Source organism: Lissotriton helveticus, chromosome 7 (genome assembly GCF_964261635.1).
Source record: "Lissotriton helveticus chromosome 7, aLisHel1.1, whole genome shotgun sequence".
In the NCBI taxonomy this organism is placed as follows: domain Eukaryota; kingdom Metazoa; phylum Chordata; class Amphibia; order Caudata; family Salamandridae; genus Lissotriton; species Lissotriton helveticus.
This window is the reverse complement of record NC_136068.1, coordinates 484,454,703-484,468,340: the sequence shown is the minus strand read 5'-3', so window position 1 is coordinate 484,468,340 and position 13,638 is coordinate 484,454,703. Positions and strand designations below refer to the sequence as shown.

General features: G+C 44.9%; 1 protein-coding gene across 4 annotated transcripts in view; it reads right to left on the bottom strand.

Moving 5' to 3' along the window:
• FBXL19 (F-box and leucine rich repeat protein 19) overlaps positions 1–13,638 on the bottom strand; it is a 287,065-nt gene that overhangs the window by 63,005 nt on the left and 210,422 nt on the right. For all 4 annotated transcript variants that reach the window (XM_078652466.1, XM_078652468.1, XM_078652465.1 and 1 more), the window contains one exon: positions 11,096–11,314. In XM_078652466.1, coding sequence (XP_078508592.1) covers positions 11,096–11,314 — 219 coding nt within the window. The remainder of the gene's footprint in view (positions 1–11,095; positions 11,315–13,638) is intronic.

The window sequence follows — 13,638 nt, the reverse complement described above, 5'->3', positions numbered from 1 at the left end:
TGGTCACTATCTTCAGTTTCTTTTTTCCCCCTTGATCACTTGTCTGCTTCTTATTGACTTCTTGTTGTATATGAAAGGTATCACTGTCTTTTCTTAGCTTTTTTGCACCTCATTTCTTGGGGAGGTGTGGTTAGTAAGGGAATCCAAAAGGTTTTCAAGCTGCTAAACTACTCCTACCGGTAAGTAATCCTTTTGTTTTGCAGGGTGAATCTTTTCTGGAATCACATGCTGTGCACTGATTTTGAGGCAGTATCCTTGGTGACCTTTGGAGGTGGGGCTGAAATGAGTTTGAACTTGCAAACAAATGCTTCAAGTCCCCTTTGTCCCACCTGAATGTCCACATAGGAGTGTTTTGTGAAGGTAGCAACAGATGACCAGGTGGCTGCCATGCATATGTCGTTTATTTAAACAATTGCTAGAAAGGAAGTGTGGCTTCCTTTCTTCCTTGTGGAATAAGCTTTAGGTCTTGCCTCTAGTTGCAAGTCCGATTTCTGGTAGCAAATCTGGTTTGTTTGAACTATCTATCTTGTAATAGTGACTTTTTTAAACCAGTGAGCCTGTTTGTATTCTGAAATGACCTTTGATAAGAAGCATGGATTTGTACGAATGACTTTTGTCCTTGTGTATTTGCAGTTTAGGCTCCTGGGTGGTTAGCACTTGCAGATCGCTGATCCTGTGAATCGGTACCAATAAGAAAAGGGTCCTTCATTAGTTGTCATCACCCGGTTGAGGTTCCACAAGGGAGGTGGTCCTTCTAGAAACCTCTTGATAACTGAGGTCATGAAGAAACTTCTCCAATAGTACTCGAAGACTAATACTGCTGCCAGGTGGACTTTTTTAAGCGTAGGTTAAATTGTTGTCTAGGAACTAGGTTAGGTACCTCACCGCTGTGGTATTTTGCGCCCAGATGTGGAAAGGTTGTCTTTCTCTGCACCACAGTTCTTATTTCCTCCATTTTGCAATGTAGCATTTCCTTGTACTTGGTGTTCAAGCTTCCTGTTGACCACTGTGGAAGGTCTAGGTGGTCAAACACTGTCTTCAGGAGCCAGACCACTAGATTTACACTGCTGAGTGCCAGTTGGTGTACTCCACCTCCCCGAGTGTAAAGGAGGTCATGTGTCAGTAGCTGTCTTTTTACGTTTGCTTGCGCCATTTCAACTAGGTCTGAGAACAACATCTGCCTTGCCCATAGTGACCTCAAAGGATAGGAGTTCCTTTCGCAGGCAGAGGTGGCAGACCTGGTGGTTGCTATTCGGGGTTTATTCATGGTGAGACTTGGGACAGACTCCAAAAAGGGTGTTCTCCATTTCCCTCCAAGATTCCTGCCCGATGCATTATCAGATGGCGTAATCAGTCACCCACATAGTTAACCTACTTTTCTGTGACAATCTGTGTTTTTCAATTTCTCTCTTCTTCAAAAGATGTCTTTCATAGTGTACTTTCCCTTTGCTCTATTTGATTTGTCGAACATCTTGTTCGTATTTTTGGTATCTGAAGAGCTTCAGCATGTCCTTCCAGACCCAAATGAGAAAAGAAATCTGAAGTTGGTAATCATGCAAGAAGCATCCAGGACACATGGCCAATAACACAAGGGGACGGACATAGCGCCAAATGGTAACAGATGACGCCTAGCCAAAAAAGAACTAAGAAAAGTATTTTGGAGCCACTCACTAGATGTCAGAATAATGCACAGCATGTGAATCTAGAAAAGATTCACACTGCAACATTATCCATTGCTGGACTTTTCATAGATAGTAAGCCTTCTGGCAAAAGTAGTAATCAAGCCGGAGAAGGAATATGCTACTTACCAGTATGCATCTGTTCTTGGCATAGAGGGCTGCAGAGTGGTACATTTATGAATAGATCGCCATCTGGTGTTGGGCTCGGATGATTGCCCTTTGTTTTTCTTCTGGAGAAGTCTTTGTCGTCATAGGTGACTCCTCCTCTCGGTGTTAGTGCGCATGGGCATCGGCTCCATCCTTAGATTGTTTTGCCATAGTAGGGTTAGATGGAGTAGTGTAGTGTAGTACATAAAGATATGCCCATGTAAATGTATCTAAATAAGATAATGTTGGGACAGACACAGGTTTCCGGGGAGGCAGGGAGGGCATGTACCACTCTGCAGCCCTCTATGCCAAGAACAGATGCATACTGGTAAGTAGCATATTCCGTTCGAGGCATATGGGCTGCAGATGGTACATTTATGAATAGATTGTACAGCAGTTACCTCCCTAGCGGTGGTCACCAGTGTCTGTCGCAACTGTCTGAAATAGAGTTTTTAATACAGCTTGGCCTACTCTGGCTTGTTGTGCAGCCTGTACATCAACACAATAGTGCTTTGTGAATGTATGTGGTGTAGACCAAGTTGCTGCTCTACATATGTCATCTAGGGGAATGTTCCCTAAGAATGCCATAGATGCTCCTAGTTTTCTTGTGGAATGAGCTCTAGGAGGAACAGTTAATGTTCTCTTTGCCTTAATGTAACATATTTGTATACATCTTACAATCCATCTTGCGATGCCTGCTTTAGAGATAGGATTGCCCTTATGTGTTGGGGAAAATGCTACAAATAGTTGTTTAGTTTTCCTGAAGTCTTGTGTTCTTTCTATGTAGTACAAAATGGCTCTTTTAACATCTAGTGTATGTAGAGCCCTTTCTGCCACCGTCTGTGGCTTTGGAAAGAAGACTGGTAATTCCACTGGCTGATTGATGTGGAATGCTGAAATTACTTTAGGCAAGAACTTTGGGTTTGTTCTAAGAACCACTTTATTCTGGTGTATCTGTAGGAATGGTTCTTGTATTGTTAATGCCTGTAACTGGCTTACTCTTCTGAGTGAGGTAATGGCTATAAGGAATGCCACCTTCCATGTAAGGAATTGTATTTCGCACCTATGCATAGGTTCGAAGGGTGGCCCCATTAGTCTGGTGAGTACTACGTTGAGGTTCCAGACTGGGGAAGGTGGTAATCTTGGTGGAATGACTCTTTTAAGACCTTCCATGAATGCTTTTATCGCTGGTACTCTGAACAGTGATATGCGCTGCCTGTTTTGTAGGTATGCTGCTATAGCTGCTAGATGTACTCTGATAGATGTGTACGCTAGATTACATTGCTGTAAGTGTAACAAGTAGCAAATAATCTCCCTTGTTGATACGTCTAGAGGGTTGATATTGTTATTAGTACAGTGTATAGCAAACCTCTTCCACTTAGCTGCATAGCATGCTCTGGTGGTTGGACGTCTCGCTTGTTTAATTATTTCCATGCAATTTGGGGGGAGATCTAAGTACCCAAATTCTAGGATTTCAGGAGCCAGATCGCTAAGTTCAATTGAGTTGGATCTGGGTGCATTATTTCTCCATGGTTCTGTGTAAGGTGCATGGGTAGAATTCGTAGCTTTTGATGTGGCACTTGTGAGAGTTGCAGGAGCGTGGTGAACCACGGCTGTCTTGCCCACGTGGGTGCTACTAGTATCATGGTCATTGAATGTTGTTGCAGTTTCCTGACCACTAATGGGATTAGTGGGAGAGGGGGAAAAGCGTATGCAAATTTGTTGGACCAATTTATCCATAACGCATTGCCCTGCGACAGGTGATGTGGGTACCTGGACGCGAAGCTTTGGCATTTTGCGTTCTGATGAGTGGCAAATAGGTCTATCTCTGGTTGTCCCCATCTTTGGAAGAATGGCTGCAGTATTTGTTGGTGCAGTTCCCATTCGTGTATTTGTTCCGACTGTCTGCTTAAGATGTCTGCTATCTGGTTTTGAACTCCTGGTAGGTGTTCGGCTAACAGATAGATGTTTTGAGGAATGGCCCATCTCCAAATTTCCTGTGCTAGTCTGGATAATTGGAGAGAGTGCGTCCCCCCCTGTTTTTGAATATAATACATTGCTGTCATGTTGTCTGCTCTGATCAGGACTGCTTTGTGGATAACATGTATCTGAAAGGCTTTCAATGCTAGAAACACTGCCAGTAGTTCTAGATAGTTGATGTGCAGTGTTCTTTCCTGCACACTCCACCTTCCTTGTACTGTGTATTTGTCCATATGTGCTCCCCATCCGGTGAGCGATGCGTCTGCTGTTATTGTCACCTGTGGAATTGGCTCTAGGAACGACCGCCCCTTGGTAATGTTTGTTCTGTTCCACCACTTCAGAGAGCGGTGTGTGCGGTCGTCTACCAACACCAGATCCGTAATCTGCCCTTGAGCCTGATTCCACTGTGTCGCTAAGCATTCTTGTAGCGGACGCATTTGTAGTTTTGCATATGGTATTAGCAGTATGCAGGATGACATCATGCCTAATAGCTGCATGAACACTCTTGCTGTTAGTGAGTGTTGTGGCTGAAATCTCTGAATGATTGTAAGCATTGCTTGGACTCTGATTGGGTTGGGGTACACTTTGGCTTTTTCTGTGTCTATGGTAGCCCCCAGATATTGTTGAACCTTGTTTGGTTGTAGGTGTGACTTTGTGTAGTTCACCGTGAACCCTAGCTGGTGTAGTAGCTGAATTGTCTTTTGTGTGTGTTGCAGACACTCCTCTTGCGACCTGGCTTTTATTAGCCAGTCGTCCAAGTATGGGAAGACATGAATTTGTTGTCTTCTTAGGTGAGCTGCTACCACTGCCAGGCATTTTGTGAACACCCTTGGTGCCGTCGTGACACCAAATGGGAGGACTTTGAACTGATAATGTTGTCCTTCTACCACAAACCTGAGGTATTTCCTGTGGGCTTTGTGAATAGGGATATGAAAGTAAGCGTCTTTTAGATCCAGTGTAGAAAGAAAGTCCCCTTTCTTCAGTAAAGGAAGTACTTGTTGGAGCGTGACCATGTGGAAATGTTCCGAATTTATGTATGCGTTGAGAGGTCTTAGGTCCAGTATTGGCCTTAGAGACCCGTCCTTTTTGGGGATTAGGAAGTATAGGGAGTATACTCCTGTTCCCTGTTGGTGCTGTGGAACCTTCTCTATGGCATGCTTTTCTAGCAGTGATATTACTTCCTGTTTTAACAGTGTCAGGTGATCTTGTTTCATTGGACGCTGTTTGGGGGGGATGTTTGGTGGGGTAGCTGTGAGTTCTAGGCAATAACCATGTTGGATAATTTGTCTTACCCACTTGTCTGATGTGATGTTTTCCCAGACAGGTAGGAACTGTGATAGGCGTCCCCCTACCGGTGTTATATGGTCTGGGGGAAGCTCTATGAAGTCACTGTTTTGGGGTTGGAGAGTTGCGGTTGTTGTTGTTTCCGCGACCTCTACCCTTGTTGTTGTTACCCCTGTATCCACCTCTAGAATTACCTCTGGGTGATGTAGGTGTAAAAGAGGTTTGCTGTTGGTTTGTACCTGTACTTTTGGATCCTCCTCTATAGGTGGATCTACGAAAGGAACCTCTTTGTGTCGGCTGTTGCAATGCTCCCATTGATTTAGCCGTTTCTGTATCCTTTTTCATTTTTTCTAGGGCCTCATCTGTCCCTGTGCCAAAAAGTGTTTTCCCATCAAAAGGTTGGTTCAGTAACGAGGTTTGTACCTCTTGTTTGAATCCTGACACTCTGAGCCATGCATGTCTCCTTAACATGATGCTTGTATTTGTCGACCTTGCCGCAGTTTCTGCCGCGTCTAGGGCGCACTTTATTGAAGTGTTAGTAATTAACTTCCCTTCTTGTATAAGTTGATCAGCTCTCTTTTGATGTTCTTTAGGGAGATGTTTGATGAGTGTTTCTAACTCATCATAATGCGCTCTGTCATACCTTGCAAGTAGTGCTTGCGTATTAGCTATGCGCCAACTGTTTGCCGCTTGAGATGCTATTCTCTTGCCAGAGGCATCTATTAGTTTAGACTCTTTGTCAGGAGGTGGCGCTTCTCCTGTAGATAAAGAGTTTGCTCTCTTGCGAGCGTTTGTGACCACTAGTGAGTCTAGAGGAATTTGTCCCTTAATATATATTGGGTCTTTTGGAGCTGCCCTATATTTTTTACCAATTCTTGGGTTCAATACCCTAGCCCTCACTGGGTCTTTGAATATCTCTGATGTATGACTGAGAAGGCCCTTTAGCATTGGTAGTGTTCCTGATGTTTTTTGTGCAGTAGGTAGTGTCTCTAATAAGAAGTCCTGTACTAGAGGTTCTGTATGTAGGTCTACCTCATGAAATGTTGCTGCTCTAGTAATGAGTTGTGCAAACCCAGTATTGTCATCAGGAGGTGAAGGTTTTGAGGGATATGACTCAAGGTCGGTATCATTACCTGATCCCACATTATACTCCTCCCATGGGTCTGCCTCCTCTGGGATTGTGTCCTCATCATCCCCAGGGTGTCCCCCCTCCCCTGTGTCACTCTCTCCATCTGTTGTAGGTGTAGATGGACGTGTGGGAGGAATATCTGGCCTATTGTGAGGAAGAGGCGAAGATGGTGTGTGAGGTTTGGGAGAAGGGGGAGGAGTTGTATTCGTCCCCATTGTTCTCTTCTTTGGATGAGCCTTGTCGTCCAAATGTTCATGTTTCCTCTTTTTAGGTAGTTCTGTGACTACCTTGCCAGTCTTTGGGTCAATAAACAAAGTCTTTTGTTTAGGATCCGTTCCGTGTTCCTGTGTCGGTACCGCAGTTTTCGGTTCCGAAAGGTGTTTTTTCTTTGAAATGTCCATTTGTATTTTCGGTGCCGAAGTTTTGTTCGGATCCGACTTCTTCGGTATCGAAGATGTCCCCGGTGTCGAGGGTGTTTTCGGCGCCGAAGCGTGCTTCGGTGTCGACATGGACTGCTTCGACTTCGAGCTTTCCTTGACCTGGTGCTTCGGTGTCGATGTGGTCGGTTTATCGGAACCGGAACCACTATGATGGGGGACCGAGTGTTTCGGTTTCTGTTTCGTTGCCGGGCTCGAAGGCGGGGCGTTGGAAACTTTTTTCGGTTGTCTGACCGGGCTCGAGGGCGGGGTCGACACCGTGCGGGGTCTGTTTTTCGGTAAAGGGACGTCGTCACTCACGGTTTGTTGGACGTCGATTTCCTCGACGTCGGACTCGTCCGCTTCTGACCCCGCCTCGTCGGCCTCTTCTTCCTCCTCTTCTGGGTGCTGGTCCTCGAACAGCTCCGGGATTGCTTGTGACTGCATTCTCGATACCTCGTGTCTTCGGGCTCGACGGTTTCTAATCGTCGACTTTGACGAGAACGCTGCACAGGCCTCACAGTCCCTGGATTCGTGTTCAGGGGACAAGCAGAGGTTGCACACTTCGTGTAGGTCCTTGTGTGGGAACTTAGCACCACACGTTGGACATTTTTTGAATGGAGTCCTTTCCATGGACCCCGGGCTGGACTACGTCGAGTTTCTCGTAGTCGTCGTCCTTCGAACCGCGTCGGTATGGAGTGAAGTCGCGTTCGATAACGATACCGTCGATTTGGAAAGGAATACGCGCCGGTTATAACCTTCTTTTGTTGGAGTCGGTCCGGAGCGCTTCGATCCTCATCCGAACCCGATGGCGGAAAAAAACAATCTAAGGATGGAGCCGATGCCCATGCGCACTAACACCGAGAGGAGGAGTCACCTATGACGACAAAGACTTCTCCAGAAGAAAAACAAAGTGCAATCATCCGAGCCCAACACCAGATGGCGATCTATTCATAAATGTACCATCTGCAGCCCATATGCCTCGAACTGGCTCAGATTTAACATCTGGATTAATCACTATAGTCAAAAAGGAAAGATGTTTTGTCTGGGGTTGAAACTGGCAAGTTGAATTTTTGAGAAGTTGGTCAATGAGACTATGAAAACTATGTACATCATCCGATGGAGATTATCTGGGCTGAGGTTCAGGGCTTAGCTGATCAACTTCTTTGACCTCCGGTCTGTGTCCTCAGGGAAAGCACAGTCCTGATCTTCTGCCTCGTCATCATGATGATACCATTGTGATATTTATCTGACAAATCAGAGCTTGAAAATTGCGGTTCATCTGGGACTTTCGGTTCAATAGATGGAGGCCTGGATAGTGGTTCAACTGGAAGCACTGGATCAACCAGCAATCGAGGCACTGGTGCTTGTTGTGGCACACTTGCAGGTGTTGTTGCAGGTACTTGAAATTGCTCCTGTTGTCCTGGAACTCTTGTAGCTGCTTGCAGCATTTGTCCGGGTGGCAGACATGGAGCTGATGAAGGACAATTCCCGGGCAAATGATTACAAAAATTCTCCATGATGTTTTTAAGGAAGTCCAGATAATGCACTGGTGTCTGCAGCGCAGCAAGCTGCTGGTAATGGGGCACACTACCAAAACCCAATAAATTAGAACTGGGTGGTTCAAAATCTGAATCATTTGGCTTTCAGGCCAGTGTCAAGTTCCGTCTCTTGATCATTCAGCACAGTGTCACTTTCAGACAGCAGGATAGGATCCTCGTATTTACTTTCTAAGTCACTGACGTTGCTGCCTTCTGATAGAGACTCTTAAAGGTTTTATTGTGAGACTACTGAAGTAATAATTGGCAAAAAGGACATTATCAAGGATAGGTTTGAGACGGAGGACTTGGAGGAAGAGCTGGTAAAATAGTTGTCGAGAGAAGTAGAATCAACTGTAGAATTGTTGTTGAGGGTGTAATCAGTAGTGCTGATAACCGTGAGATCACTGACAGATGTCCATGGCACCGACGAAAGCGGAGTGAAGAAAGGAGTAGTTATCCGAAATTATGCTGCAGGCACTGTCAGCGAGGTCATCAATGAGGTCATCGTCTGGATGGCAGCAGAAGAGGAGCAGACCTTGTATGAGTGTTTTCACAGATGACAAAACTCGCCTCCTAGTGCCAACTACACGCTTGTCAACAAACCTTCTACGCCGTGATCATATTACTGCATCAACAAGGACTTTGTGTCATAGACCATGTTGTCGGTGATTGAGGAGATTTCACTGAAGTTGAAAGATTCAAGATGTTGGTGAAGTAGGGAAAGTATGGGATTTGAAGACATCGCTATGAGCTTTCCACTCATGCCTGAAGTGTGGGTAGTGGTGACCACAGTCTCAAAGGTCAAGGCTCCCATCAGCTCCAATTTGAGGAGTGAGAGGCTTCCTTTACTCTAAGCTTGACTGTGGTAGAAATTCTCTGTGCAGATCAGCTTCTGTGAGGACTGGGAGAGCTCAGTTATATTCACTGTATCAGTCAGTTTGGATTACAGAAAGAAGTAAATGGACTGCATATAGTCTATGGGTGTTTTCAATGCTTTTTGAATGTTTGGGCATTGCTATCTTAACAAGGACAACTAAGGGTTCCCAGCATATGTGGAATATTCAATCATCTAATGTTGGAGAACCAGGTGTAATGACAAAAACATGTAGGAATAGAACTAAGGCACGAAGAAAATTCCACTTTGTGGAATTCAGCCATACCGGAGGGAAACAAAGGTGAGATGATGTCTTCACCACCACCTTGTCCCTACGTAACACAGGGCATGACCTCCAAAGATAGGAACTTCAATTTTCAAGACAGCAAGGGATTTAAATGATTTGTGCATATGCATGGAAAAGGACGGATCGAAATCCCAACTAATCACAGGAAGGCTGGCAGGAGAGAACAGATATATTAGGTATGTGGGATAATACTCAATGGCCCAATTGGTGGGGGACACGAATTCCCCAAACATATAGTGAAGAAGATGACAGTCCGAGTGGATTTATGTTTTTTTTTCCTCAAAGAATAATGGCAGAAATATATTCACTGGCTTTACTGTGCTATGGTGTAGGGCTTCTTTGAAGCTGCCATGCTATCCAAGTTTTCAGAGGGGAGGCAGAGGTGGGCAATTGAATCGTAATGGCCCTTCCCTGAACGTGGACAACAAAATCCAGAGAGGGAACACGTTCAGAGTTACCCTAAGAAAAAGGGTTGTGCAACCACCAAGTGCCTACACCATCTCCGAGAATATATGCACTACTTGCTTATAGCTGGTGATAATTACTTTCACCTGGGAAAGCGAGCGTCCCGGGAAGACTATATGGCCTTCTCCAATTCGGAGTCCCTGTAAGTACCACTTGACTCCTCTTCCTGATGAAGAAATCCAAGGTCTTCTGTGCACCCACCTCTGACAGTGTTTAAAGGGCCACTTATTACTGCTCAGAAATCCTGTGAGATGAGATACTCGTGATCTGTATGCAAACCAGACGACAAAACGCATCTTGTATTCATGAGGGTTCATGGTACAGATGGGTAGGATTATTGTCCATCAGCCAGAAGACATAGAATATATGCAGGTCAGCTGAAGCAAGGAGTAGGTGCTAATATACACATGGCAGAGCATTGTGGGTTAAGGTATTTATTAGGAAGATTAGGAAAAACAAGCGATGCATAGCAAAAACATGAGTGGAAAAGGAAGGCTAGGAATCCACTAAGAAAGACTGAACTTCAGAAGTAGGCTACCATCCACGACTGGTGAAATAAGAAAGAAAAAAACTGTCAAATATATACATATATACATATACATATACATATACATATACATATACATATATATATATATATATATATATATATATATATATATATATATATATATATATATATATATATATATATATATATAAGTAACCGCTCAAACAAGTGAGGATGGGCCAGTACACCCGCATTAACAGTACTGGGAGCACAAAGCTCTTACTAAATTTTTACAGAAGCAGCTTCTGGTCTCTCCATTAGGTTGCAGAGTTACATATTGAGAATGGAAGAGTGCAGGATGCATGAGTAGCACTTGTGATATTTTTTCCTGTGTTTAACACTCTGGCCTTCGTACAAAGAGATCTGAAGTTGAGCTCTCCAAGAACACAAATTCACATAGTACTTATGTTCCTGCATGATTTCATTATATATAGAGTGCCTTGCCCCTCCAATCCAAGCCTTTCCCTCCAGAACCTAAGCAGACTTAATTCCAAGGCATTCACCAGAATAGGTCTACATAGAAGGTGGCCTCTCCTAGATGGAGTGTCAGCCCCCATCGAGGACGGCCATTTTACACCACTGGTAAGCCTATGTACAGAACAGCCATCATGCAATGGCACCCGCTACTAAGAGGGACATTAAAATCATTGAAAAATCTAAATGAACACCAGATTTTTGTTCTTTGAAAGCCTAAAGGAGATAGGTTTGCAAGAGTTACTATACCGGAGAGGTTTACGTCGGCGAGTGTCTCCCGTAGGGGGGAGCTAGCAGCAGTCAGTAGATGAATGGATTGGTCCCCCACTTGGCTACAGTGGCTGAGGTCCAATCTAGTCAGCTGAGGGGTGTGGCGCACCACTAGCCGCAGTGAGGCATCCGTGAAGTCCAGGCCAGCTAAGCGCAGCTCTGAGAGATTCGGCATCCTCCCCCGGCCCTCTGTTTGACCTGGGGGAAAAATAAAAAACAATGTTAAAACGGTGTGTTTTGGGGGCCTTAAAATTGTGAAAATTAGAGTTAATGCAATTCCCCTACTCACACACATTCAGGTAGGGCCCAGGACAGTGTTTTGTTCAGGGACAGGAAAAATACAGCACCTTTACACCTGACAATTAGTGTAATATCTTACAGATCTTGAATCCTCTCCCTACAGCAAAGATGGTATGAATTCACTCCGAGGAACCCACCAGAATGAGTACATAAGGTCAATTACCAAAAGTGGCTCAGACACTAATAATGCCTTTGAAACAAGCCTAAAATTATGATTTTCAATAGCAAATTGTAGTACATGCCTCAAAACTATTGCAGACCAGTAAGCGGTGCCCGAATAATGTTGGGAAATTTTACCATTTCACTATTGCCAATAGCTACTATGGCTTAGCAGCTGAATCTAAGCTTTCTATGCAAGGGCCTATACTAGCCTCACGAAGAGATCGAAAGGTTAAAATGTTCAGCCACATTACCTGTACTTCGAGTTCCCCAGGCATTTCTTTCTGAAAACTATGGGCTAGTGGATGGTAAGAGTGCAAAAAGCACCAATGGGGGTTATCTGGTAGCGCTGCACCGTTGCAAAGTCAAGAGTTCAGGCCGACTGCGATGGAGCGCCATGTAAAGCCCGCTAAACAAAGTACCTTGATCCTGGTCACAACAGCCAGATGCGGGGTGCAGCCAAGTGATTTGTTGGTGTCAATCTTGCAGTTGAGGTGATGCGCTGATTTTCTCAAAGCAGCGATGGCGATGCAACGGTTCCGAAAATGAAGCACCAAAGCTAAGATATGTTGGTCCCATAGACAATATGCTGGATTTCTCCACGCAGTAGAGGGGCTACATCACTTGTCTCACTGCAGCGGCAGTGATGCAGAGGTTCCGATGCCTCGGTTCTGGAACCAATGTGCTGGTTCAGAGTGTGATGCTCTGGTTCTGTTTCTGCAAAAGCATGAATTCGTCAATTCTGCATCACACAGCAGAAGATGTGCCGGTTCCACCGGAGCAAGTACCTTGATTCACTTCCAATGGACCAGGCGCAGGAGGTGAGACTTCGATATCCCAGAGTCTCAAAACAGGAGGCAAGCCGGCATGCCCTTGGAGATCACTCTGGGTTCAAGGAAGAGTCCAGTTTTCCTCAGCAGGGGCAGAGGGTAGCAGGCAGCAAAGCAGAAATTCAGTTCTTCCAGAGCAGCAGTCCAGCAGAGTGGCAGTTCTTCTAGCAGTGCAGCAGTCCTTTTTCCTGGCAGAGTTTCTTTACAGGCCCATAAGTGTCTGATTTAGTGGGGTCAGAGTGCCAGCACTTATAAACAGTTTTGCCTTTAAAGTGGGGTTTAGTTCAAAGAGGGGCTTTGATGTGCCAAAAGGACCCCCCCTCCCCCAGCCCTGGCTCAAAACTCACTACAGGGGGGTAATCTATCCTTTATGTGGGGATAGGACACTCCCCATTTAAGAGTGTCAGCTCCTCCCTCCCATGCTGCCATCAGGATGCAGCTGGGGACTCAGTCACACCTATCCTTCCTGTGTGTGTGGCTGTCTAGACGTAATGCACAAAGTCCACCTGTCAACCACCCCAGACGTGTATTGGAGACAGGCTGAAGGCACACAAAGGTTTAAGAGCAGATGAATGCTAGTCTTTCTAAAAGTGGCATTTCTAAAATAGTAAAGTTTAATCCAACTTTGCCAGCAAATCAGAATTATCATTACCATTCCAATGATATTAAACATGACAGCTACTTCTTCAAATGTGAAGTCAACATGGCAGTGTAAATGGCACACACAGGCTCTGCAGCGGCAGGCCTGAGATGTTTAAAGGGCTACTTGTGTGGGTGGCACAATCAGTGGTGCAGACCCACTAGTAGCATTTAATTTATAGGCCCTGGGCACAGGTAGTGCACTCTACTAGGGACTAACAGATAATTTAAATTAACAATTGTGGATAAGTCAATGAAACCATGTTTAGAGCAGAAGCACATGCACTTTAGAACTGGTAAGCAGTGGTAAAGTGCTCAGAATACCAAGGCCAACAAAAAGAATACAGTTAACAATGGAGTTAAGCAGGCAAAATCTTTGGGGAAGACCACCATAAGACTGCCAGGTCTAACACACCTTGCACCAAATATTTACGGATGAGAAGCAGAGTACAACTCACAACTAAATCATTAAGCATGCCCTGCAAGACAGCCACTAAAAAGTCATCCGTGCTATGCTACAATCAAGAAGGGCACTAATGAACGACCACAACACAACTCACAACCCACAGGAGAAATCTTCCAAGTTCTAGTGGC